We start from the raw sequence: 27,889 nt of genomic DNA, 5'->3' as shown, positions 1-27,889 counted from the left end.
TGAGGCAGTCATTTATAAGCAGGGATCTTCTCATACACTGTATATTTTTAGAAATGCTGTACACTTTCAAGGGAATTCCTGTTGTTTCCCCCCCCAGTAACTCTACATTAGACCTACAGGCTGCTTGTTTTGTGTACAGGAGAACTGTAGTTGTTATCTCAGTGTGCCAGTGTCCATTCTTTTATTGTTGAAGAGTGGGATGTTTCCAGCAAGCAGACCATCGTGCTTTCGGGCTGCAGAGACCAGCTATAGAGGAAGACGCCTGAAGTAGCCTTTCATTGAGAAGTAGCACTGCTTGTGATACAGGCAGAGGTCAGTCTCATCAACAGGCTGCACATACACTTTCAATGTTTAAATTCTGGGCAGACCCAAACTAATTAATTCATTTTCAATGTTTTGACCTCATTAGAATATGTGTGTGTGTATGTGTGGTTCTCTATTTCTTTATTTTTTTTACTATATAGACTACTTTTTTTTGGGGATATGTTTCTCCCGCCCAGGCAGCTTGTTTCATACACATCACAGCCACAAACACACACAGGCCCACAGTTTGGTTGGTTAAACATCATCATTCACTGTTGATAATTAAATAGCCTAATTGATTTTTTTACTTTGCAGTGGGTCACAGAGGTCATCAGGACATTCCACAACGTGCATGGTCAATAAACACATGTACATTGAACGCATAGAGGCATTATCCATTCTAAATATCCAGTTTTTAATTCATGAGATGGCAAATAAATACGGAAGCAGCGTCACTCTGATTTCCTGCGCTCCCTGCTGTCACTTGAATGGGTTGTTTCCATGGTAACAGACAACACACAAAGGCTTGCAGAGGACAGCGGTGCCACCTGGTCAATATGTCTTACCGAGGGTTAGTGAGCCGTGTTCCTCAGGACGAGCAGCAGAACTACGACGCTCAGCACGCCGCGGCGGAGTTCTACCGGCTGAACGGAGTCCCGCAGCAGATAGAGACAGCTCTGAACCAGCTGCTCCTCCACCGGCCCGCCGACCTGCACGGTTACCTGGTAACGGGAGCGCTTTGTTTACGGAAACAGCTGCGAGGAAAGTTATGCTAACGCTAACGTTAGCTATCTACATTTATGGACAGCAACAGTTAACTGGCTACTTTGCTAACCACGTGTCCTGATGCACTCCTATAGGATAGCTGTTTACCTGCTCTTTACCAGGAGCCTATAGGCGCGAGTGCTGCGTTCAAGTGCTTCAAGAATGTCTGTATTTTGACAGAAATGCATGAACCACCCATAGATAGGTTCTGTTTTACCCCGCCAACATCTGTATGTGGAGCCCATGTGGGCAGTAAATTGGCTGAAAAATGGGCCCTATATGGGATTGTTCGCAGGTTCCATAATGGCCTCATGCCAATTGCCCTTGTGGGTTTCATGCAGGATTACAATGGGTGTTTTATGGGCCCAATCTGGGCAACATAAACCAAAACCCATCACGGCCCCAGGTTTAAGTTCTATGTGGGAACTACATGGGGACTACATGGCCTGAAATATGGGTTGTAAGCGGGTTTGTCCACAGTTTCCATGTTGGCCCCATGCACTAATTTCCCAGTAGTGACCCAACTAGGACCCACATGGGTAGCCCACATGGGGAGCCCATGTGGGACCAACTTAGTTGACTCAAGTGGGCGCCATTTGTGTTGCCCATTCTGAGCCCATGCACTAATTTCCCATTAGTGACCAACCTATAACCCACTTGGGTAGCCCACATGGGGAGCCCGTACTTAGTTGATCCAAGTGGGCCCCAGATAAGATGCCCATTTTGGGCTCATACCCACTTGGTACCCAGGTACCCCCAGCATTACCCATGTGGGGCCCACATAACCATGTTGGCTGGGTATAAATAACATAAAACAATATACCACCATGGACACAGAATATAGCCTAGCCTATGTTCCAGCCTACTTCAACCTACACTCCACCAGTTGATTTAACCAGCCAGGTTAGCTTAATTAAATCTTCAGGGGATAGAAATGTAGCAAATATGATTGAGAAAAGTTATTCTTATATAACGGTCACTGCTGGCTGTCAATCACTCAGCAAACTCCGACCAAACGAAGTTACTGTAATGCCTATTTCTCTCCTCAAATGTTTTCAGAAACATCTTTTAGTGTACTGTTTAGCTGTAAAATGAGACAGTTTGTGACCCGGCAGCCATAGGAACGCTCTCTCTCTCTCACTGAAATTACCTGTGATTGGCCAAAGTCAAGGGCTAGATTTTTTAAAGCCTGAAAACAGAGCCAAGAGGAGGTGCAGAAGTCTAGTTTTCTCTCAGAACACTTGAATTACAATATGCTGAAAGGTTATTATGGAATTTTTTGCCCAATGATGCCAAAAACGTTCTGCCTACTGCACGTTTAAATGGTAAATGGACTTGCATTTATATAGCGTCTTCCAATCACTCAAAGTGCTTTACACTATATGTCAACATTCACCCATTCATACACTGATGGCAGAGGCTGCTGCTGAGGCTAAGTTGGCAAGGTTGCCCATCAGAATCTAATCCAAATACTCATTCACACACCGATGGCTATGCCTTCGGGAGCAATTTGGGGTTAAGTGTCTTGCTCAAGGACAAATTGACATGTGACCTGGAGCAGCCGGGGATCAAACCACCGACCTTCCGATCGATAGAACCTGCTCTACCCTCTGAGCCACAGCTGCCCCCATTGCAGTTTTAGCGAGACATTGAACCGCAAGTTGCTCCCCGGGCGCTTTATAGCAGCCCACTGCTCCTACATGCTTAGCAAGGGTTAAATGCAGAGGTCAAATTTCATGTATGTGACAATTCAAATTTAAGTTAAAAAAACAAAAACAACAAGAGATATGAAGCAAATAGGAAAATGTAACCCTCTGTCTTTACAACTTTTTTTATCAGATATATTAAATGTTTAATTGTTATATTATATATTGTTATTCAAAACTTCCTTCCACATGTCAGCCATGGCTGGTTGCTAGCCAGTGTGTAGCTTTACAGAATGCTACCTGGCATTAATGAATGTGACATTAAGAATACTTCCTGATAGCAGTCTCTTGTGTTTCCTTGGACAGTGCTTCCTAATGAGACCTTCAAGCTGCTTCATTTTTTACCTTCTCACACTATTGTTTCTGGGTCAGAAAGGACAGGACAAGCCGGGAAGGGAAGGAAGGATGTTTTTTAAGGGGAAACATTACATAGGCTACTCAGGAAAAGTGAATGAATGAATCAGCTGTATAGTGCAAGGTTAGATTAAAAATCTACACACATATTGATCTTAAGAGCACATCGTTTAAGAGGCTGCAATTCTGTGATACCAGAGTTTCTGTAATGGGATATTCAGGTCTTAAAAATTAATAAAATAGAATAGAATTGAGTCCAAAAGCTCTGTCATGTCAAGTCATCAATGACTTCTAATCAGTCTAATCATAATCGTATGACACATATTAATAGTTTGGTAATCAATATTTTAAGCAAAATGGAAAAGAAATCTACTTTTATTGTGATTTTGACCTCTTGTAAGAGTTTCCTTCATTTTTGAGGAAGGTTTTTTTTGGGGGGCTGTTTACTTTAAATGCAACACAGATCACCCAAGCAGCAATCAGTTGTATGAGAATATGTGTGTGTGTGTGTGTGTGTGTGTGTGTGTGTGTGTGTGTGTGTGTGTGTGTGTGTGTGTGTGTTAAAGTGGCAGTAGACAGTATTTTTTTGGCATCATTCAGTAAAAAAAATTCCATATTAATCAAGTGTTCTGAGAGCAAACTAGACTTCTGCACCTCCTCATGGCTCTGTTTTCAGGCTTTAAAAAATCCAGCCTGTGACTGAAGACTTTGACCAATCACAGGTCATTTCAGAGAGAGAGAGCGTTCCTATTGGCTGTGCTCCGGCTGGTGGGCGGTGCCTGGTATTTCCTCAACAAATCTCAACATGGCTGCCGGGTCACAAACTTTCTCATTTTACAGCTAAACAGTACACTACAAGATGTTTCTGAAAACATTTGAGGAGAGAAATAGGCATTACAGTAACAGAATATTGATTCATATTTGATCATTGTGCCTAGTTTGACCATTTTGGTCGGAGTTCGTGAGTGATTGACAGCCGGCTCCGCTGGACGGCAGACTCCAGATCACCTCTGACTGGTTGTTTTCCTCCGGTCAGTGAAATCTTGCAGATGCCGTTAGGACCACCGGAGGACACAGAGGCACATGATTTTTTTTCAGAATACCTGTCTCATGCACTACTGTCAGGATATATTGACCGTTTTTTAATCATATTTGCTCCATTTCTACCTACTGCAGCTTGTCCTTGGTGAATGATGAGTTAAAAACAACATTTTGCACAAATATCCCTGACTGTAATAGTATAAAGTATTTAAGCTGAATATGTAAATATTTATAAGGTAAATATTTGTATCTGTAGCAGTTTTAAACACATCTTAGATGGATCTAAATTTTGTTAAGTGCCTGCTTTTCAAGGGCAAGAGTTCTGAAAACACACGAGGCTGAAAGAATCACATAACTTTAAATAAGTTCTGGAGAAAATGTACCTAATTTCTTTAACCCTTAACTGTCACTCTAGGCTAATTACTTTAGAAACCTATGTGCACCACCAAGGATCAGCAGCCTGAAGGGAAGGGAGGTTTATGATGCAAGAGGACAACTATCCATTGAGGCAGAAGTCTTCTGCGTCGTCTGGAACAAGGACACGGTAAAACTCATCACAAACATTTGGCTACAGACACAACCCTTCCTTGTAAAAATCAGCACTATAGTCCGATAAGATTTCAACAGATCAACTAATAGCTTCCTGCTCGGACTGTGGCTGACGATCGCTCGTGTGGCAGATTCTGGATATTCAGTTCAGTGTATGCAGTAAGCGTAAAGATTGAACAAATAAAGGTTTAACAAAGGAGATGTGATTCATTAGTGATGTGCTGATGGTCTGAAATGAGCGCACGGGGCCTCTTCAGACATGCCGTAGGCTGATGTGAAGAGGCAGCTGGAGGCGAGAAGGGAGCAAAGACGGTAGCAATCAGAAAACAGCCCATGACCCTTGACCCTTGCCATTTCAGTTTTTACAGTATCACATAAGCCAGAAAGATGAGATGTGACACCGTGAACCAAGGTCACGCTGAGGTCACAGAGGGCACAGAACTATGGTCTAGCCAATAGGCATGCATCAACGCTTTTACTCAACAGTAATACTTAGTGCTAATATAACTTCATTATCAGGAGGAGCAGGTCCCTTCGTGCCAAAGATAGATAATAACAATTATAATGTCTTAGTCAAATCCAGTCTATAAGTCCCAATATCACAAATCATATGACACCTTCTGTCCTTAGACCCTATCGATACAGCATATGCATTGTATGGTAGGGCTGTGTATTGCCAAGAATCTGGCAATACGATACATATCATGATACAGGGGTTCAATATATTGCGATACTGTAAGAAGGGCGGTATATTACATTTTTTAAAAATCTAATTTTAGGAAAGCTGTCATGGTATAAAGAACACACGACTATATGCATAAAATATGAGTAAAAACTTTTTTATGCAATCAGAACAGTGGGATCTGCATTCACATTTCTCACAGTCCCTGTAACCAAAAGGGAGCATCTCTTTGCAAATGAAATAAAATATATACTTAGTTAATCTTTGAATGAAAATTATTAATTAAATATCGACAGTATCACAAAAAAATATCGTGATATTTCCGATATTTTCTTACACCCGTATTGTATAGTGTATTAAAATATAAATAAATAAGATTTATAACAACTTGAAAAGCACAGAATTAAAAATTATTTAAGAGAAAGCTATTCTAAAATAATGTGTTTATAAGTGAGGTTTATTAAAAGATAAAGAGCTAGTTTGCCTGATATCCTCCAGCAGATCGTCCTAGAGTCTCGACCTGGGAACTACTAACAAAAACCTAGTAGTCTTCAAAAGTGTGAAGCAGCTGAAGCTTTGGAAGGTTGTGTTGGCAGCATTATAGAGAGCTGCAGGAATCTACATGTAATATAAAAGCATGCCATTACACTTTTGCTTTGTAGATAAAAACGATCAAATTTTTTTGAAATGCCACAAAGGCGAAAGAAACAGGATTGGACAGAAATCACATGAAGGTTGAATTCAGCTTGTCACTGAGATTTTTGCGATGGAGCTTTATGTTGGAAGACAAGGAACCTTAGCGTATGGAAATGCGACTAACTGGAGATTCTGAACCTGTGATAATAACGTCTGATTTATGTGAGTTTATCTAAAAGAAGTTTTAAATTCGGTGAGGGAGACATGTAGTTCGCTCATTTTCATGATATCAATAGAATCAAAAGACAAGTAGAACTTTCAATGAAGTCGGAAGCTGCAGCATATCAGTGATATGGTGATGCTCAGTCTTTTGAAGATTAAGTTTTATGTAAAAATCGTATCAATTCAGTCATCTTGGTGGCCAAGCTGTACAAAGCACACTGAATGTCCTGTCATGCTCCATCGTAGACTGTCAAAGACAAACAAGGACATAAACATGATCATATACTGTAAGTCTACAAATGATGCAGAAATTAGAGCCCCTTCCTCCCCGATTTATTGCCCTTCTGAGCAAATTGTCCCAAAAAAAGAATAGAGTATATCTATTGAATATCATTGTTTAAAAGAATTAGTCAAAGGTGATTTTTGGTTTTGGGTTACTTCCAGAAGTTACATGCAGAATCCAAAAGCAGCCAATCCAGTACAACCCAAACACATCAGATATGCTGTTTCAATCAAAGAATCAAGTTTTATAGTTTATCAAGTAGGACTCAGCTGTGCTCTAGGATCATGGAGGGACCCATTGTCAGTCTGCAGCATTAACAGTAATGTGTAATGATGGGTGTTCTTGTGAGAAGAAGGGGGTGGAGAGAGAAGGATGTTGTGGATAAGGAAGGATGAGGCGGAGAGAGCAGATATGAACTCATTCGGATGTTGAGAATTCATATAAACTGTAACAATTTTGTGGCAAATAGCTTGTCGTTATCCTTTTGAAGAACTTTTTCCCTGTCTCGGTATTCAGAGCATGTCCTCAGCTGCTGTCTCCAGCCTCTTTGGGCCGAAGGAGACATCGGTGGACTGGAAAGCAAAGAGTCAGGAGAGGGCTGACCATGTGATGACTGCTGCCCAGTGGATCAATGGACCTCTGAACAACATGCTGAAGGGACAAAACCCCTGTGACCAATCAGATATTGACCATACACTCAGGTAGAGTTCAAATGTCATTCAAGTTACTGTGGAGGGTTTCATCTCTGGAGGGATATTGAATTGCTCATCTGTTTCCAAATACTCCACACTCCATCTAATTGAGATTTTTGTGCTGTTTTTTGTAATAATAATTACTGTACATTTCATATTCTTCCAAACGTCTTGGGCTGACCACCACAATTGAATGTAAGGAAACTTACATTCAATTGTGGTGGTCAGCCTGCTTTCAAAAGTTACTAGTTTCAGTGGAACATGTTGGTCTGTTTGGTAATAAATGCTGCTGGAGAAGCTTTTATATTATGACAAGAATAAATTCTGGGAGAAAAAATACTTTACTATTTTTCATAAAATAGTCAAATTTCATGTTCATTGGATCTATTCGTGGAGCTGCTTCAATTCCTGAGTAGCCCAGTGTCACATGACTAACAAGTTCATTTGAAACACTTAACCATTATTTATAAATGTGCACTAGAAATGTTGGAATTACAGAATTCATGCACTTAGCAACACTAATTCACATTAATCTGAAATTCCATCATCTTAATCATTAACTACAAGGTTAACACACCAACATAATTATATTATGTATGCATGTACTATTTTATAGTACACAGTAATGAGTATGATATCTGTCTCCTGTAATGAAACGCATTGAAGGCAGACTGTAGACTTGGCTTGAGTTGGAAAAAATAATTGCCTACAATACTGTGTCATCTGCATAGAAATGGATACTATAAGTCTGTACAGGAGCAATAATATTGTTTATGTAGATTGTAAACAATAATGGGCCGAGCACAGAACCTTGTGGCATCTCCTTATTAAGTGAGGTTGGGTACTAAATATTTAGTACAAATAGTTAGTACTTACACACTTATACACATTCATTTGCTGTCTTATTGCATTCGCCCCATGAAGAACCAGTTACAGATGAGATGTAATTTTGTGTTCTGTAATTGTTGCAGCAATTTCTTCATGGCCCGCTACCTGGAGGAGAAGGACATCCGGAACAAGGAGCAGGAGGATTCACCCAGTGAGCCTGACGTGGTGCCGTCTTCTCCTGCACTGACTAAAGACAAGAAGAATGTTGATAAAGGTAGGGTAGCAACTAGTTGTCCAACAGTACTGCTCCTCAGTGTTTGGTATCAATATCACAATTTCTCTATCAGCATCCACAGCATGAACCTAAACAAGCCTGTGTGTTTGCTTGAGTTGAAGTGACGAATAGATTTTCTTCTGGAGATGTAAAGGATGGTGCTGGATTATTTTCAATAAATCCCATAAAAAGACAAAAGACAGCAGTAAATGTGTCCTGCTAACACGTATTTCCAGTATATATCCAAAGCCATATATATGTTATTCTTCTGTGTCTCAGGCCCTGTTCAGACCTGGTACTACCATGCGTCCTCAGTGAACGGATCACAAGTGGACAGCTCTAAGTACAGGTGTGAACACACTCAAGACCCATTGAGTACGCATTGAGATCGGATCTTTCAGACCACATTCAGAGGTGGTCTGGGCCACATATGGCCACATTCTTTTAGCAGTGTGTAGTGAATGTGTCCTGGGCCACATTAAGGACCGCCTACTCAACTGACGTCCTGCTGGGATCCGCCTGTCTGCCTCGCAGCATAGAAACAGCCTCTGTGCTCTACTGAATTCTGTCGGTGCAACTCTATTTTATTAAAATATACCTTATCTATAGGCTACATATCTGCAGACTATCAGACTTGGAACAGGAAGTGCATTATTATCATACTGTTGGAGATGTGTCTGTGTTTTTGTTCCGCTCCTTTGCATGGAGCTGATACCCGACTGCCCGCCCGCCCGCCCTCCCGCTCTCTCTCATCCCCCACTCTCTGAAGCGTTGTACCCTGCTATTGTCTGGCAAAGGCAGCGGTGTCCAATAACTTTATATTTTGATGTTATAAAAATGTTAATAAAATGTACCCGAATTCCCGATATTACTACTGACATTCCTGTAATATTACATCGTCTGCTGTATTAGCCATGTGTTTACTACGTGTTTATTTTGCATCTTAATACCAGGTCTGAACATGGCAGAGCTCCATTATTGAACTAAAAATAACAGATAAATTTGCCATACCATTGCATTGGATGACATGTTCCTTCACTTAGATAAAACTGGATGGTGTAGTTCCTGAGTTAGCTCTGTGGCTAATTGGCAATCTGTCCAGGGTGTAACCCGCTTCTACCCCCATGACAATACTTGTCAACCTTGAGAACTTAAGAAAAGGGAGGATTTTAAAATCAACATGGGGGGTCTTTGTTTCCTGCATTCTGGTGACTTTATAACTGCAATGCAACAGCATTTTTATGTTAAACTTTTGATTTTACCATTAACTCCCAGGAGGGGAAACTGAATAATCCCCCCCTCTGGTGTGAACTTGGCGTGTGAATCTCTGTCATAAACTCATATTCATCTGCTTTTATGTATTTCTGCTCCTGCTTGAGTATTTCTTTCTCTTAGTACTCTCCATTTCGCTGAAGGTCCTTTCAGGCACAGTGCGACAATGGCACCACTGTCCTCTGAAACCCGTTATTTCCAGGCTTGCGTCGCGCCACGACGGCTTTTCGCTGCGTCAAGCAAAGCCCAACTTTGGGCGCAGCTTAAACATGAGCTTAAACATGAGCTCAAACTGCGCTGTGTCGCGATCATAGACTGCTCTCTTCCGCCGGGAAACGACAGTTGGTGTAGCTGTATTGTCGTCCGGGTGGAAACAGTAGGGATTATACACGCTGTTCAGTTCTAGAAACAAGTTGAGATAACGAAAAGGAAAAAAAGTGTGAAAATTTGTCATAAACCGGGAGAAATACAGGAGAATTGTGACCCCGGGAGGACCCTGGACAGGGCGATGAAAAACGTGAGTCTCCCGGGAAAATCGGGAGGGTTGGCAAGTATGCCCATGAGCCTCTAAAGGATAAGCAGTTGTAGCTAATGGATGAATGGATCTATACTACACATCTGTTCTTATACTTTCTTTTGCTGCTGTGACAGTTTCCCTGCGTAGGAGATTTATCTTATTGTCTGTTGCTCATTTAAGTTGCTCTATAAAGGGCATCACCTGGAAGCCCAAAATGTGCATTCACACTCCCTCTGTCACATGAATATCTGTGTCCTAGTGTGTAACTGTCTGTCTTTTTGTTGCTTACATCGCAGGCAAAAAGAGCAGCGCTGCAGAGAAGCCTTTTCCTCCAGCAGAGCCATCGGAACCGGTTTTGCCTGGGAGCTCGGCCATCGGCTCGGTGTCTCTGGCTGTGGCCAAAACTGGGGCAAAAATACTTGGTATCCCTCTCTACAAATACATAACAGCTCTGAAGAACACAGAGGTTAGACCACGCAAGCTGCTGTGCTAGTATTGTGGTTGCTGTGCATCTCTCTTTCTCTCTCTCTCTCAACCCAACCGGTCGAGGCAGATGCCTCCGGGTTCTGCCCAAGGTTTCTACCTGTTAAAGGGGAGTTTTGCCACTGTAGCACCTAGTGCATGCTCATGGGGGAATCTCTTGTTGGGTCTCTAAAATTATAGAGTACGGTCTAGACCTGCTCTACATAAAAAGTGTGTTGAAATAAGTTCTTTTATGATTTGACGCCATATAGAAATAAATAGAATTGAACAAAGCACAAACACACATATTCACACAAACACGACACTGGGAGCTAATGATGTCTTCAACCATTTTATTATTCAGGCTCCGACACAGTTTCACATGCCGGTCTCTCTGGTAACTTTGCTGAGCTGCGGAAAGACTTCTCCTGGAAAGCTGAGTTTACTGGAGGAAGTCATCCTGATCCCCAGAGCTGGACAACGAGTCAAACAAGTACTCACCACTCACGTGTTCTATCCGTTGGTAGTTTGTATAGACCTGTTCGCTATATAAAGTTAGCGTTCTTTGTGCAAGTTCTTTTGCTTCCTTTGTTGTTGCTATGATGTGGTTTATTATTGGTAAGGCACCTCAGTTCTTACCGTATTCAATTCTCACTATAGCGGTTGTTAAACTCACCGAACTGTGAACTTCTTTTAACAGATCATCACAATGACCCTTGAGTTACAGAAGGAGATGACGAGAATAATGAACTCTTCAACAAAAGCCGGGGTGAGGGACATTGCAATTTATTCACTGTAAGAATAGGTTCACACAGGCTTTATGAGAGCACATAATGTAAAAGATGAAGGCCGGATTCAAGGCTTTTTCTGTTACAGAGCTTTCCTAAAAGTTGTATACAAAAAGGGAGATTTGTTTTCCTTTTTCATGGCTAATCTTCAAATTAACTCAGGTATGCAGACCTGGAGGCAGGTCGAAATGCTTGTTAAAGCATTCAATACTTCTACTGTTTACCTTTTCCTTCATGCAGGATTTGTACTGTATACTCTGAGTTATTTCCTGCATTGTTCAATGACCCGTAGCCTTAACATTCATAATGTGAACAGTGAAGAGAGTGGATGTACAAACTCGTCTTCTAATAATCTTGCAAGGGCAACCGTCTCATTCAAACCTATGAATGGATACTTAACAATTGTCATTCACATGTAGCTTCAGCTAAGCACAATCCATGTTGTTGACGAGGTGAACCGTGTCTTTGCTCCAAGGCCGCCCAGGCAATGCTGTGTGACAGCGGAGCGCCGGCTGTGACCTACGAGCGTCCTGAGCAGCCTCTAGATCTGATCACTGAAGCTTGCGCTAACTTTGGACTGGCGTTGGGAACAGAGATCCATTTGGCGCTGAACTGTGCTGCCCCTGAGTTAATGGACTATGTAAGTAGATGAAAGGGAGTAGCTGGCTTTATGTCAGCCAAGGTGTTTGGAGTCCTTGTGTAAATCAATTCGGTTGCACTTTCTATGACGCCCATGTCTATAATGCATTATAAACATACTTCTAATGCATTACGATCTGCTTATTACACGGCTGTGTTGAATACTCGATTCTGATTGGTCAATCACGGCGTTCTGCAGTCTGTAATTTCTTCATAACAGACCGTTGCTATGTATAGCAGACAGTTGCTATGTATAGCATACCGTTGCTGTGTATAACAGACCGTTGCCATGTATAACAGACCGTTGCTATGTATAACAGACCGTTACTATGTATAGCAGACCGTTGCTATGTATAGCAGACCGTAGCTATGTATAACAGACCGTTGCTATGTATAGCATACCGTTGCTATGTATAGCATACCGTCACTATGTATAGCAGACCGTCGCTATGTATAGCAGACCATAGCTATGTATAGCAGACCGTTGCTATGTATAACAGACTGTTGCTATGTATAAGACCGTTGCTATGTATAGCAGACCGTTGCCATGTATAACAGACCGTTGCCATGTATAACAGACCGTTACTATGTATAGCATACCGTTACTATGTATAGCAGACCGTTGCTATGTATAGCAGACCGTAGCTACGTATAGCAGACCGTTGCTATGTATAACAGACCGTTGCTATGGGCGCAGTTCTGATGTCGGACTCTGGAGGACCGTTTATGTGTCAAAATATTGATTTCTTCAGTAAGTAGCAGTGTAATAAGCGGGATAATGTACAGCTAGCCGGTCGTTGTTGTGAAAGAGAGACCCCTCCACTTCGTGTCGGCGGCATCGCCCTGTCGGGCTCGCTGTACATTATCCGTTACATATAGCTCTGTATAGTTATAGGCACTCATAAATATTCATAATGCGTTATAACAATAATCATAAGATATTATAAAACATTTTATAATGACTTATAAAGTCAAGTATCATAATAATTCATAATTGCTGCTTACTCAATGACAATTTTATATTTTATAATGCATTACAATCACTGATAATGTGATTATTATTAAGTTACTCTAAGTGGTCATTGTTTGCTTTAAGTAAAGTGAAACAAATATCATAAATTCTATGCAAGAGCAATACGCAACATGTTGTAAAGTCCGTATTTGTTTTGTATTTGTTTAACAGGTCATTACAGAAACTGAGGACTCTAATTTGACATGTTTTGATGATGATGAACATGAGCATTTCACTAATGATGACAATGCATCATAAAAAGATTATAATGTATTGCAACTATGAGAATTATGATACACTATGGGCCTCATGTAGCAACATTCTCGTAATTTTTTCTTATCTTTTCTATAGATAGATAGATAGCATTATTAAATATTTATTATTATATTGCATTATAAGTATGTTCACAATGTAGTATGGACATCATAGAAAGTGCTACCATCAGTTCTATATGCACACAGCTGACAAGGTCAGTTCACATGCAAATACAGCATAGCAGTAGGCCCACAGCTGATAGAGACAGCGAAGAGAATCTAATCAGTTTGCTTCTCCTCTCCCCCTCAGTCTAAAGGAAAGTATGAAATTGCAACCGGAGTTTTGAAGTCTCCAGATGAATTAGTTGATATGTACCAAACCCTCATCAGCAAATACCCAGCAGTGGTGGCCTTAATCGATCCATTTAGGAGAGAGGTGAGTCAAAATTATTATTATCGTTCTTTCATCAATATGTCCAATATCATGTATATAGAAATATATTGTTTATATATTGTAGACAATATTAGCAAGTTAATTTGGGGGGGTGCATGTAGAAAAGATGGGAATTGGGCTCGAACAAAGTGTTGTACTTGAAAATACAGGAAAAGGTCATGTTTAGATAGGGCACGTTTGTCTGTCAGGCTCTGAAAGCTAGAAAAAAACATCATATTCATAATCTTCTTTCCATCCCGAAAACAGTCTATTCTACTCTGACATATGACAAGTTGTCATAGTTACAGATGTGGACTTCCTTAATTTACAGTAAACAACTTTAGTTTTCGTATATAAACAGTATTCAGCCCTGTGGACCCACCGCCTGCAGGGACAGACATTGGGGTCAGGTTCGATATCAGCTGGGTGGGGACCTAGGCGTGCTGCCCCTGGCATCGCAGACTGGTTGTAGGGTCGTCACTCTCCAGCAGAGAAGTAGCCAGAGCTGTAGTGCTGAAGTTGGGCTCACCTCTACACATGGCACTGGGTCTAGAACCAAACTTCTGGAGAGGGGCTGGACTCTCTCCTTTTCTGGAGTCGCCCAGGGAGACAGGCAATGGGTGGGGGCGTGGGGGTAGTCACAAGCCCCTGACTGAGCGCCGCTGTGTTGGAGTTCTTCCCGGAGAGCAAGAGGGGCACTTTGGAGTATCCAGCCTTCTTGGAGTCTCTGGGTGGAGTCCTTCAAAAGGGGAACTTCAATGTCCACATGGGCAACGATGAAGAAAGCTGGAGGAACGGCCTGCCCTATCTGAACCTGAGTGGTGCTTTGTTATTTGACTTCTGTGCTAGTCATGGATTGGCAATAGCATAAGTGCACTTGGTACCAGAACACCGTATAGGCCAAAGATTTATGATCGACTTGTATCATCACATCTGCAGCTGTATGACTTGGACAGTTGGGTAAAGAGAGGAGCAACTGATCACCACCTGATTTACATTGTTGTTGATCTTATTTGTTATTATCTAAGTTTAACTTGATCATATTACTTGGTCAAAATTATACAATTTAGTTGTTTTTATTGATTTTTATAGTGTGCACAATGGTAGAATGTGATGATGCACAGGGTAAATGTCATGGCCAAAGGCTCCATTGTGTGCACATAGCCTCCTGTAGTGGATATCAGTAGTATTTTAGAGCCAGATTCCCTTTAAAGAGGTAGATTTGGCACACTTTGGGTATCCATCAGGTCGTGGCTGATGATCGAACCGTATGATGTGAACACATTAATCGTGAGATTTGGCTTTACACATCGCAAACAATCTACTTGTACAGTAGGAGCAGGAGTTACACAACAACATTTCTAAAATCGACAGTGTACGCCCAGCTTTATTAGTGTCACCGACAGATGTTTTTCAAGATGTGCAAACTTTTATGACAAGCAGGTGTAGAACCAAGGAAACTCCAATAGTAATATGGTTTGAGCAGTGATTTTTGTGTGTGTGTACGCTTGTTTATGTGTGTTTGGAAGGTATGGGTTTTTATACATATGTCTGATCATTTGTGCAGCATGTTCTATGCTCAAATGTGTATCCTTGTTCTTGTGCCCTGTAAGGACATAGACCAGTGGAAGAAGCTGAGCAACGTGATCGGAGATTCGTGCTCGCTGCTCTCTGACATCACGTACAAGTCAAAGGCCCCGCCCCTTCCAGGAGTCAGCGGTCACATCTTAAAACACTCTGATGAGATGACAGTCAGTGATTTGATCTGCATCACATCTGAGCACCAAGGTAACAGATCCACTGAGGTGGGGGTAGAGGAGAAGAAACTGGGTGGGGATAGATAGCAGTGCTGCTGTAAGGTGGCACAATACTGCTCAACTCAACTTCCAGAAACAGAATTCTTTGACTTTCTGGCTCTACAAGAAGCACATTTGCTTTTCAAGCTTTTCAGTTTGACTCAAATCCTCGTCAGGAGCAGGTGGAGGTAAACACTAATGATGTCTCAGGCTGAAACTGTTTGTAAAACAGAACATCAACACGTCAACACCCAGTGCTCACAGTTCATTGAGGAAATACAGAACAGTTACTAGATAAATTTGTGTAAAATAAGTTTGGAATATACTGACTGTACATCACATTGCTTCCACCACTGCTTACCAGTAATTTAAACCCCCTCCACCTCCCCAACCTCCTCCTACATTCAAAATAAAACTCATGTGCATTCAGTACCTGTTTAAATTCAATATTTGAGCTGTTGTGTACGGTGTGGCAGAGTGAGTTCAATCCAATTTATTTTTGTAAAGCGTCAAATAAGAAGAACAGAAAGTTATCTCGAGACGCTTTTCATATAGAGCAGGCGTAGAACTCAGTAATAACCCAGCCAAACTCACGAGAAGGAGCGTGGGCTGTTTTGTTGTTTTGTTCACATTAGAGTGTTTGCCTTCTACTCCACATAGGTCGGGGACACTTGTGTTAAGGAATTAACCATTTATAGCAAATGGTTGTGCGGTTAGATTCGGAAAAAAAGGCTCTGCTGTTCGAGAAAGCTCTCAGAGAATCTGAGCCGCAACGAGGATTCTGTTTGGAGAACTAATCTCTCTTTAATAAACATGCATGAACAATAAATCTTAGTTGAAGCTGCAGTGAGTAGAAATGGAGGAAATATGATCTCAAGGTGCTCCTAACGGCATCTGCAAGATTTAACAGACTGTAGGAAAACAAGCAGTCAGAGCTGATCTGGAGTCTGCCGTCCAGCTGCCGTCTATGAGAGCCACGAGTCAATCACTCACAAACTCCGACCAAACGGTCAAACTAGGCAGCGCTGATCAAAATATGAATCAATATTCTGTTACTGTAATGCCTATTTCTCTCCTCAAATGTTTTCACAATCATCTTGTAGTGTACTGTTTAGCTGTAAAATGAGAAAGTTTGTGACCCAGCAGCCATGTTGAGATCTCTTCAAGGCCTATGGAAAGGAGGCTGGGTCACGGGCGGACATGGGTTTTGGGGTATGGAGTATAACACATGAGCAGTGTAACTGAAGCTGCGGTGGTGCCTTCAATTTCGGCAAGTGCATTCTAGATTTGAATGCGCATATGTTGTAGCCCCCGGAGATATGATGCGTTGATGACGTGTGACCCAGCCTCCTTTCTATATCTTGAGGAAATACGAAGCACCGCCCACCAGCCGGAGCACAGCCAATAGGAACGCTCTCTCTCTCTGAAATGACCTGTGATTGGCCAAAGTCTTCAGTCACGGGCTGGATTTTTTAAAGCCTGAAAACAGAGCCGTGAGGAGGTGCAGAAGTCTAGTTTTCTAGGGGGCTGCAGCTGCAAACAGTGTTGACATGAAGGTAGCAGCAGAGTAACAGTGAGAAGTGTCAGGTTATGTTTGGGGCGGAGATAGTTCAGTCTGTTGGGACTTGGCTTGGGAACCGGAGGGACGCCGGTTCAAGTCCCCGCATGGGCCATGTATGGACTGTGAACGGTGCCAGTTCTCCTCTTTGAGCAAGACACCGGACCCCCCAAACTGCTCCCCTAGTGCTGTATAGTGGCTGCCCACTGCTCTTAATACTAGGATGGGTTAAATGCAGAGACTGGTGTGCTGTGCAATACAATGTGTGACGATAAAATCTGATTTACATTTACATTCTAATAGCTGAGCTGTATATCTGCATGAATATGATTGGTCATATTAGTCAGCTGGTATAGCCAAACAGCTGACGGTGACACAGAAATGAAGCAGCTGATGCATAGTGAAGCTTTATATAACTATATCAAAATCACTCTTTTATTTCATCTGTGAAATATTGCTTATGGTATTTGCTATCAGTGCTGATTATGTGCGTTTGCGTGTGTCTCCACCAGGTTCAGTGTTAATGGGAACAACGTGCAGTGAGCCCTGCAGTGACGACTGTTTGTCAGATATAGTAAGTCTGATTCCCTCTCTTTCATTTTGTGTTTCCGGCTTCATGTCGTTTTGTCTGATCAGAGAACAGTTCTGCATCTTTTCACCACATTGTGTTTGTTCACAGTTTTTCTCAATCGCTTTGGCTCATTTTTCGAAACAGACTTAACTTTCTCTGTTATTGCTGTTGTCACAACTATTTGATGGGACAACAAATGGGTCAACCCTGGAAATGTTTCAAATACACAAATCTCTGTTTTATTCTACTTTTTGTTGACACTGACAGCTGACTGTACTATACCAGAATGTAAGCTTTGTCCTGCTGAATGCTGTTGTGTATCACACGGAGCTGTTTACGTTCCCATTTCAACAATAGGTCAAATGCTCTACAATACTGTAATAGTTAAATGATATACACATTTGTATGTATACAGTACATTTACAGTATTTGTGTAGCAGTAACAGACAAACAAACAAACCAACGCCGGTGAAAACATAACCTCCTTCTTAGGCCAAATTTTATTTTTTTATTTTAGCCTTCTAGGGGCAAAAACTGGGGACCGACTGACATAGTGAACTATAGAAAGTGATAAAATAATACAAACACGATCCTTTAATTATCCCTCAGGTTAACAACTCGAATCATTGGACATTCCATTCTCCTCTTTTTAAACAACAACAGCTCTTTTCATATTTTTCCCATATTTTTTATTGTAAAGTTTTCCATTTTCTATTTATGTTTTTTTTTTTTACTTTTGCAGTACTTGTTTTATCTTTTTTCCTTTCTGTTCATTATTATGCACCAAAATACCAAGGCTGATTCTGATTGATTTTTTTTTTTTAAATTCAATGATTCCAGCTCCTCAATGTGAGTACTTGATAATGTTCTATGATAGTAAACTGTATACTGATTATAAAGGAATATGAATATGTCAACTTAGGTTCTGGGAAATTGTGATGGGTATTTTTATAGACCAAACCTATAATTGAGAACATGTATGCAGATTCATGGCCAATGACAGTAATCATTAGTTGCAGCCCTAATTACTAGCAGTGTATCCCTGCATGACAACATGGGGAGGAACTTTGTAATCCAACTTAAACCTTTAGCTGCCATGACCGACAAACACACGCCCCTATCACATCCCCTCCACTTCTTAGGTCAGCCTTCTCAACTTGGATCATTCCTCCTACCAGCCTTCACTTTCATTAAGTGTCTAAATACAACAGCAACGTCATCAGTGGAACCCCCAGAGACCTGGAATCTGTCCTGGTTTCTGTCCCCCTCTCCCCTTGCTGGTTTCTGTCTCCCAGTGTTGTTCTTCCTCTCCTCCCTTCAGGCTGTGGGTCTGGGCCTGGACTATGTCAAACTGGGAGGTCTGAGCGGTGCTGAGAGGATGACTAAATACAACCGGCTGATTTCTATAGAGGAAGAACTGGCCCAACAGGGAATCCTGGGTAGGTTTTTTTTATACTCCTCCCGTCGGACAGAGAAAAGGGAGGCCAGACAAAGCCAGAGAGAGAGAGAGAGAGGTAGTAATCCCTAGATGGATGTGAAAGGAAACTGTGTGTGAGGAATCATACAAATGTGTATTTGTGTGTGTGAGGGTGGAAGAATGACCCCCTCCCCCACCCCCCATTTGGATCTGTTAATTGGCCACCTAATTACACACAGGGACAAATACTTTCCCATCCATCATTTCCAAAAAGCAGGCAGGGACACCGGAGGGTTAATGAGGGATGAGTATATCTGTGTGTAATCAATTCCCGTCAAAAAAAAGTTGAATGAACATGTTTATTGGTATTTAATGTTAGCGTTGACACGACACGCTGAAGACCGGAGTGAAAAGGCTCCGTGTGCTTCAGCTGCACAAACATCATTTCAGTCCAGTAACCTGAGGCATCTGTGGTCCAGCTTTTGTCCGCTCACTTCGTTTCATTATGTTGTCTCGTCCACAGTCTCCGAGGAGAGGCGCCCCCCTCCGCTGTTCACTGAGAAACCACAGGAGCAGTCCGCTGCTGCAGAGAGTGTACCGTCTGACACGGCCTGCTCCCAGCTGCCGGTTTTATCCACGAAATAGGAACGATTTTAAAAAAGGTCTCAAATCTGTCTCAAGTCAGTGCTACCGCATGACAGCTCACTTCCATCATTTCATTCTGCTGTTATCCGTCACTTGCATGTCCGCATTTCACTCATAAAACATGCTGAGTTGATTATAAACAAAATGCATTAACTAGTGTTAACATTCAGATTTATTTAAAAACTGGGGTAAAAAAAAAGAAATTATTATGAAGCTATTCAGAGAGGAAGTAAACATAACCTTATGTTTATATATATATATATATATATATATATATATATATATTTTGGCGAGGAAAAACTGGCATGGTCATTTTCAATGGGGTCCCTTGACCTCTGACCTCCAGATATGTGAATGTAAATGGGTTCTATGGGTACCCACGAGTCTCCCCTTTACAGACATGCCCACTTTATGATGATCACATGCAGTTTGGAGCAAGTCATAGTCAGGTCAGCACACTGACACACTGACAGCTGTTGTTGCCTGTTGGGCTGCAGTTTGCCATGTTATGATTTGAGCATATTTTTTTATGCTAAATGCAGTATCTGTGAGGGTTTTTGAACAATATTTGTCATTGTTTTGTGTTGTTAGTTGATTTCCAATAATAAATATATACATACATTTACCACTCCCATGTTGATAAGAGTATTAAATACTTAATTAAATCTCCCTTTAAGGTACATTTTGAACAGATAAAAAATGTGTGATTAATTTGCGATTAACTATGGATAATCATGCGCTTAATCGCGATTAAATATTTGAATCGATTGACAACCCTAATATTTATATATATATATTTATATATATATATATCATTAATCATCTCCACAACAATATCCAAACATTGCAGCACTCGTGAGCCATAACAGCCTTCAGTATTCACTACTATGGAAACAGAAGAGATCCGCTGGTGAAGGTCATTATTTCATGCAACCACTATTTAGAGCATGTTTTTCATGAATAATGTATGTATTGATTAATTACGCAATTTTTTATTGAAAAAAAGAAGACTATTCAGTTTCTATTAGTTTTGAATTTGTATGTTTGTCAAGGTAGAAAAACACGGAATATATATATTCACCCACTTGTATATTTTGAACTTTTAATTTGCATTCGTGTCAACCCTTTGGCCTTCATTAGTGTTACTTAGAAAAGTCCTCTGAAGCAGCATGCAGATCAGTGATGCCACCCTTTAAAATAAAGCTTTGTCTACTTGGATCCCCTTCTCACATTTTGCACATGTGGTTGTGACCAGTTCAACCGTAAGATAATTTTTTATTATTATTATTTTATATGAATAATAGCAGATGTCAAATTCTGCTTTTCAAATCACAAGAAATTTTTAAGTTTAGCAGAAATGCCTCCTCTATTCTGTAAATCATCTCGCGTCCTCAGATGTTCCCGGCCCCCCAGGTTGGGAACTATTAATCTAGAATACCTTTAAAGGTCCCATATCGTGCTCATTTTCAGGTTCTTACTTGTATTTTGTGTTTCTACTAGAACATGTTTACACGCTGTAGTGTTAAAAAAAAACTTTATTTTCCTCATACTGTCTGCCTGAATATACCTGTACTCACCCTCTGTCTCAAATGCTCCATTTTAGTGCATTTAAATGGAATTGCAATGGAATTGCGTTGCTAAGCAACAGCTTGGGTCCATGTTTACTTCCTGTCAGCTGATGTTATTAACATACACATCAACAGGAAACAAACTGGGACACATCTAGAATGTTTACGTTTAAAACCCTGTAATGGTCTAAATAGTGTATATTTGTGACATCACAAATGGACAGAAATCCTAACGGCTTGTTTCAAACGCACAATTTCTGAATACGGACTGTGTGTATTTCTCCGTATATTGAACGTTTTGATAGTTTACCAGTATTTATATAGCACTTAAACCTGCTTTATAATATAAAAGACATGAATATCTCACTTTTTACAATATGGGACCTTTAAAAAAAAAAAAGAAATCACATATTTATAGAGGACAATACTCAAACTATACAATATGTTAACACATTGATTCAAGAGTGACAAACTGGGTCTTGATTCATTGTGTTCATTTGGCCAGTGGAAGCTCCGTGCTATAACAGAACTAGAGAAGAAAAGGCTGTAAGAAGCTGTGGGAGGATAAATGCCAGAGAACACACACACACACACTCACACACACACACACACGCACACAGAGTGGTGTCAGTGTTGTCCAACAAAGCCTGCCTCCTGTCTGTTTGGGACGTGTGGGGTAAAGACCCCTTCGTAAGCGGTCAGAACCCTCGCTGACCCCTCTCATGGCTCCTCAGTTCTGGAGGAAATAAGACAGGAGGGGAGCTGCCCGGAGGAGCATCCGGCCGGCCTGCAGCACAGACAAAATAGGCTGCTTGTATACAGTGGGAAGTGCTTTGTGTACCAGCCACATACAGCTGCATCAATGGGCCTGTCAAGTGAGTTTTCCCTGATTCACGGCTCTTTTCTGTTGAACAGACAGAATCTAGCCGACACTACAACCGTCCTGCTCAACTTGTTAAGGCTGGAAATGAAATATTAGACCGTAGATGTTGATAGTCGGTCCAGTTGAGACAAAACCGACCGGTACACATTTGTTTTATTATTTTGCGCGTCAGTTTCACTGAAGCCATCATGGTCTACAGGAAGCTTTTTTATTTTTATTTCTTTTTTTATTTCTAAGTTATGAAAATGCGTAATTTACTTTAATGTCAGGCAAAGAAATGAAATAACGAATGTGATAATTCTTCCAGTTTCAATCAATGTTGTTTCTTGGTTTGCTGGCAGCGTGCACTCAGTGTTGCTGAAACTGACAACCCCTAATCAATGAAACGTGCAGACACAAACTGAGGCCGGACACAACACAGCAGCAGCGTCTCGAACCGAGGCTCCCCGGCAGGCAATTACAATGTTTGGGAAAATAAATGAAATGACTAACAAAATAGGTCAAATTAAGTGTTTCCCATATACACTAAAAGGACCTCCCTAATTGCCGGTCCCTGAAGGGACAAGAATACAAAAACAACAAAACATTATCGGCCGATGACGGAGGAGAAGACGGAGAGCTGAGAATGGGGCCGCGGGGAGAAGAAAAGGACACAGCGTGGTTTGTGTAATTACATGTTTTGTCTCCATCGGCGGTGTGTGTCCCGTCCGTCAATCAAACATCAGCGAGTTCGGCGGGCTGGAGGCTCGAGGACGGCGGAGGAAGGAATTGAGCCGGTCATTGACTTTTGCAGCCGGCAGTTCAGTGTGCCCGCCCATTTCATCTAAAAAAATGTTGAAATAAAATAAATAAATAAACCTCACGGTGCAGCCCGGCTGTATGCGACCAATTCACATTTAAACTCGCGTCTGCCCTGCCCCGATGGTCGCATGTCCATCCTACAATCTCCCCGCCCCCCTTCTCTACCAGCTCCTCACAAGGGGGTTTCATTCACGACAAAAGCAACAGTACAAAGCGTTTTTTGTCAGATGGATGATTATGACATAATGAGGGAAAACAGCTGTTAAAAACATGTCTAAGATGTGGATTGTGGATAAAATGCAGTTAACATCGCTCCTGCTCTGAACTCAGCTGAACAACGTCATTGTAACTACGACATTCTACATGGATAGATTATCAACTACCCTCATTAGTCTGGTTATTACCAGCGGTACACACAGATGTTCAGAGCCGTCGCTGAGGCTTGATGTTTGAATTTTTAAAATTTTCACGCCCCCCTCATCGTTCCTCCAGTGCGGTCACACCATGGATGTATTGAGAGAACTGGATACAGCGTCTGAGGCTCCCGTTCATTCCTATGAGAGTCTCTCAGTGGAGCATGAAGCCAAAATGGCTCGACTGCCGAGTGATAAAGTACCCGGATCATCCGGTGATCTTCCTTATCCGTTGAGCCCATAGAGCAGGCGCAGTAGCGTTTCCTTTAACTCCTCCTCCCAGCCCTCGCTCCAGCCTCGGTCTGGGTTTCATTCACATGAACGGAGGAAGGGAAATAACTCTGGATTCAGCTATTAGTGCATTTTGCAACTTTTAGGACATAATGATTTAAATAAGGGCTATTAGAGTGTTCATACTGGGAAGTTGATTCACCACCTTCTAACAACTGGATTTAATCAAGTTTCTCCCCAAAACTACATTTTACGAGATTACATTTGAACACATCATGATGACGTTGTAATTTACTTTCAATAGTCAATAGTCAATAGTCATTTTTCCTGAGCCGACTTTGAAAGCCTCATAATAATAACTGAATGGCACCTCCGTTAACGTTCGTATCCGGTATTTAGCCAGTTAGGACTGTGCTGCTCACCGGCTGCTAACAGGTAACGTTACTAACTCTTCTCCTGCTGATTTCAACACAGATTTGTTGTTCACAGTGTCGCTTTATCAAGGAAAAATAGGGTGAACCCCCTCAGGTTTAGTAGCGTCATGCTGTTGAGTGCTTTTTTTTCTCTTCACCGTGGCTCCGGTCCAAAACAAACTGAAACAAGACACAGCGTGCGTATGCATCATTGTGCATGCGTAACTGTGCGAAAGCATCAATACAGAGGAATTAATAGTTATAGATTCCATCGCGTACCACTAGAGAGAGCACGCGTACCACCAGTGGTATGTGTACCATAGTTTGAGAACCACTGCTATAAGGGATCCATAACATTAATGAGGTAATCATTGTGCAGACGACGGAGCAGTCCCAGGTGGAAACCTGTGGCCCCGCAGCAGAAGAACGATCGGAGAGGCCAGACACTCAGCCATCCGATGTTAAAGATCAATGTAATCGCTCTACATATATTGAGCGTCATCTTGTTAAATGTCCAGTGTGATCGGTAACACTGATGTTGTCACAAGTTTATTAATCGGTGGGAAAATGTCCTCACCGTGACATCCCTGGTTGAAGCAGCGGCGGTGTGTGTTTTTCACCAATCAGCAACCCCTACGAACCCCACCCAGAAAGTTCCTGTACTTTCAGAAAGTACTACCCCCCGACCAGGGTTTTTTTGGGGGGTAAGATGTCCCCAGAACTTAATCTAGACCCTGGTCCCTGTGGTTGAAATGCAATGAGTGCCTCAAAAGGTTCCTAGTCCTGAGGGAAAGCTTTAGTCTCTGCTGAGGGAAAGAAGACAGACAACAGATCCACTCCTCCTCCTGACTCCTCAAAGACTATATATCATGTTACTATTGAGTTGTGCCAGGACGGCCTCCACTAGACGAACCTCATTAGATACGGAGGATATGAGGACGTAGGGACATAAATCAATACAGAGGCCTTCTCTTCTTATTTCATTGTACTCCTACTCAAGCAGGTCGACCACTCTGACACTCTATCCTCCGAGATGTTATCCAAGATAATTCGCACATCCTCATGCTACTTGTGTCACGAGAAAACCGAGCAGGAGTAGCCAAATATGCTCTCTGCACAACTGATTAGTTTATAGAATCTGCTCACAGAGCATTTCCTGTTTCTACCAACTCCTCTGTTGTGACTAAATGTGCTGTTAAATAAGATTAGAGTGTGACTTCCTGGAGAGAGGACTGAATGAACGTGTGGAAGATGAGAGTGGAGTCTTTGAAGCCTGCTGCTGATGAATCCGGTTAGAGAAGCGCCACAATGACATTTCCTCCACACTCTGTTCGGGGGGGATTGGGAGCTGGAAATTGCACCTCAGTGCTAAACGAAGTCTAAGCTTTAATTAACAGCAGCACACAATGGGTGACGGACATCGGCCACAGTTCACAGCTCTCGTGTTTCAATCCCTCACTCAAGACTCAAGGAAGTGTCTGGGAAATGTGGGCAGGTGTCGAGAGAAAACAAAACAACACGCGAGCAAACCCACCATTGTGGTTAAATCAGCAGCACGGTCATTGGGATTTTTCAAAGGGCACAGGCTGATCCCCCGCTCCATACCTGACTAACACCCACGTCTGACTGAGGCTTAAAGGGGAAATCCACCCTAAGACACTTTAACACTGTTACAAAACAGCCAGTAGTGAAGTGTTTTGCATTTCTGGGCTCATTGGAATACTTTTCAGTCTTGTTATTTACTGATGTGACTTCGCTGATCATGTCGTTATGATTTTCTCCATGTCATTACAACAGAATCTGATGACTAAAAATAGCAAAAATCATATTTTAGTGTCATTTACTCGTTTCTTACACAAATGTTAATCCTCTGAGACCCACAATAGACCCGTTTTTGTCTTTTTTAGGGGGGCTACAGGTGGTCTTTAGGGGGAGATAGCAGGTCAGCAGTAGATGTCACATAGAAGTGGTGTACATCATCTGAAAGCTGGGAACCTGACGATTAATTTGAGATACTGCTCAGCACTGTGTGCCAATTTCTTCTCATTATAAATCATAAATAGAAATGAATGAATGTATGAATTATTTAAAATTAATTGTAAAAGTGTATAAGGGTTTAGAACATTATGATAGAAGTATATGATGGTCATCCCCATGCTCTATTATCTCTCTCATAAGTTGTTGCAACAATTTCTGGGTTGATACCATTTGTTACACAGATTTTGTGATAAATTTAACCATTTTTTACCATTCGAGAATTGATAAAAATTATCAATAATACCTCCAGAATACCACATTAAGACAACAAGACCATGAGGAACACCATAGAAAAATCCATGCTTTGATTCGGGATCAAAAATTTTTGGACATTTGGAGATTTCTGCAAGAATTGCATTTTTCGGAGATTGAATGGCGAGCACTTCTGTTGTGTAAACTGCTCAGAAACCCCTTTATTGTCAATATAGCTAGGAAAGCCATCCATCCTCTGAACGCTCTAGGTCTCTAGTTTGTGGCTGTAAAGTTTCATGAGGCTCTGATTATCCTAGAGGTCAACACAGGTCATTTTATACAGTGAGGTCAAGTTTCCAAAAATGGTCTCACTACAATGAAATGGCTACAATGGGGACTAACATCATCACACATGAACACAGTTGGGCTCATTGGAAAGGCTGGTTTGCTAGATAGCACCAAGGTTCCAAGAATCCTGCACAGAACCGGTTCAAGAACCAGAGCTAATTTGGTGGAAAAGGGGGGTAGGCAAAACATTGGGTTGGAGGATGTCAAAGCTCCAGCAACACTTGTTGTATAAAGAACATATACTTTATACTCATTCAGTCTTATGAAGGGCTCATTGCATTTGTGGAATATGGTCTCATATTCAACCAACATATGTTGGTCATTTTAAAAAAGTATTGCCATGTAAAATAAAGGCATTTTAATTCTGTTCAAACACTACAGTGTGCCTTGGATTATTTTTGCATTTTGTACTTTTTTGAGACCATATTCCACCCATGCAATGAGCCCTTCACAAGACTGAATGAGCCCAATACACCTGAAGGATCCAAAGAGCACCTGTCTGTGATTACCACAAAGACCCATCAGTGTTTCTACGCCATTGTCGTCATATACTTTATACTTTCCCCCCTCTTTGAGCACCTTGGAAGTAGGTATAGTTGGGCCAGAAATACTCTCCTTAACACACTGTGTCGGCCAATCAAATAAATGCGAGTACACATTCCTCAAAGATGACTCCAGTCTACAGTTTACCTGCCGATCGTTGCGATGGAGGACAAAATTGCTGCTGTGATAACTTTCCAGAAGTGGAAAGTCTGTCCTCATTGTTAGAAAGCGCTGTGGGGTGATTTGATGTCTGGAAATTCTGAAATCCTCGAAACGAATGAATCTATATTCCAACTGGCCTCCTCATCGTTAACTGTACCAACACCACCTACCTACACCAGTCTATGTGGACAGAACAGGTAGTTCAAACTGCAGGGTGGATGCAGCTCAAAGGAGACAGTGCCCTACAGAAAATGGTAGCCTAAGAAGGCTGGGGTGTGTGTGTGGGGGTGTGTATAGTGTGAGCGAGTGAGGGAACAGTGGAAACAAAGTCTGCCACAATGGCCTGTAATTGCTCACTGGGAGACACAAGGTTAACACAGGTCTAGACAGGAACAATTCAGAGACACACTTTGCTTTGGCAAAAGCTCAAGGCTGCAAAACCCTCTCCACTGTTCCTCGCAGTGCAAACACAAAAATTGGGCTTTACCTTCATTATTAGAAAAAGAGCTGAATGAACCCTGAACAGGTGGTGTGGGATACACGTCTTTCATTCCACTGAAATGAAATGGCCTCAATGTAAATCACTGACACACTTGTGC

General features: G+C 41.7%; 1 protein-coding gene across 4 annotated transcripts; it reads left to right on the top strand.

Moving 5' to 3' along the window:
* Positions 1-793: 793 nt before the first annotated feature.
* eno4 (enolase 4) lies at positions 794-19,715 on the top strand. 4 transcript variants are annotated; one of them, XM_037783370.1, is made up of 13 exons: positions 795-1,028; positions 4,585-4,713; positions 7,058-7,242; positions 8,205-8,335; positions 10,421-10,590; positions 10,951-11,109; positions 11,287-11,355; positions 11,850-12,014; positions 13,590-13,715; positions 15,326-15,500; positions 17,579-17,640; positions 18,959-19,076; positions 19,578-19,715. In XM_037783370.1, exons 1-13 carry the CDS (start codon positions 861-863, stop codon positions 19,697-19,699), a joined length of 1,779 nt encoding a protein of 592 aa, XP_037639298.1. In that variant the 5' UTR covers positions 795-860; the 3' UTR covers positions 19,700-19,715. The 4 variants fall into 4 exon arrangements, with proteins under 4 accessions (XP_037639300.1, XP_037639298.1, XP_037639302.1 ...); XM_037783371.1 differs by having other exon boundaries at positions 797-1,028; positions 10,951-11,079; XM_037783372.1 differs by lacking the exon at positions 11,850-12,014 and having other exon boundaries at positions 794-1,028.
* Positions 19,716-27,889: the final 8,174 nt, after the last annotated feature.

Source organism: Sebastes umbrosus, chromosome 10, assembly GCF_015220745.1.
Source record: "Sebastes umbrosus isolate fSebUmb1 chromosome 10, fSebUmb1.pri, whole genome shotgun sequence".
Classification (NCBI taxonomy): domain Eukaryota; kingdom Metazoa; phylum Chordata; class Actinopteri; order Perciformes; family Sebastidae; genus Sebastes; species Sebastes umbrosus.
The sequence above is the reverse complement of the archived record's forward strand: the minus strand, read 5'-3'. Positions and strand labels throughout refer to the sequence as shown.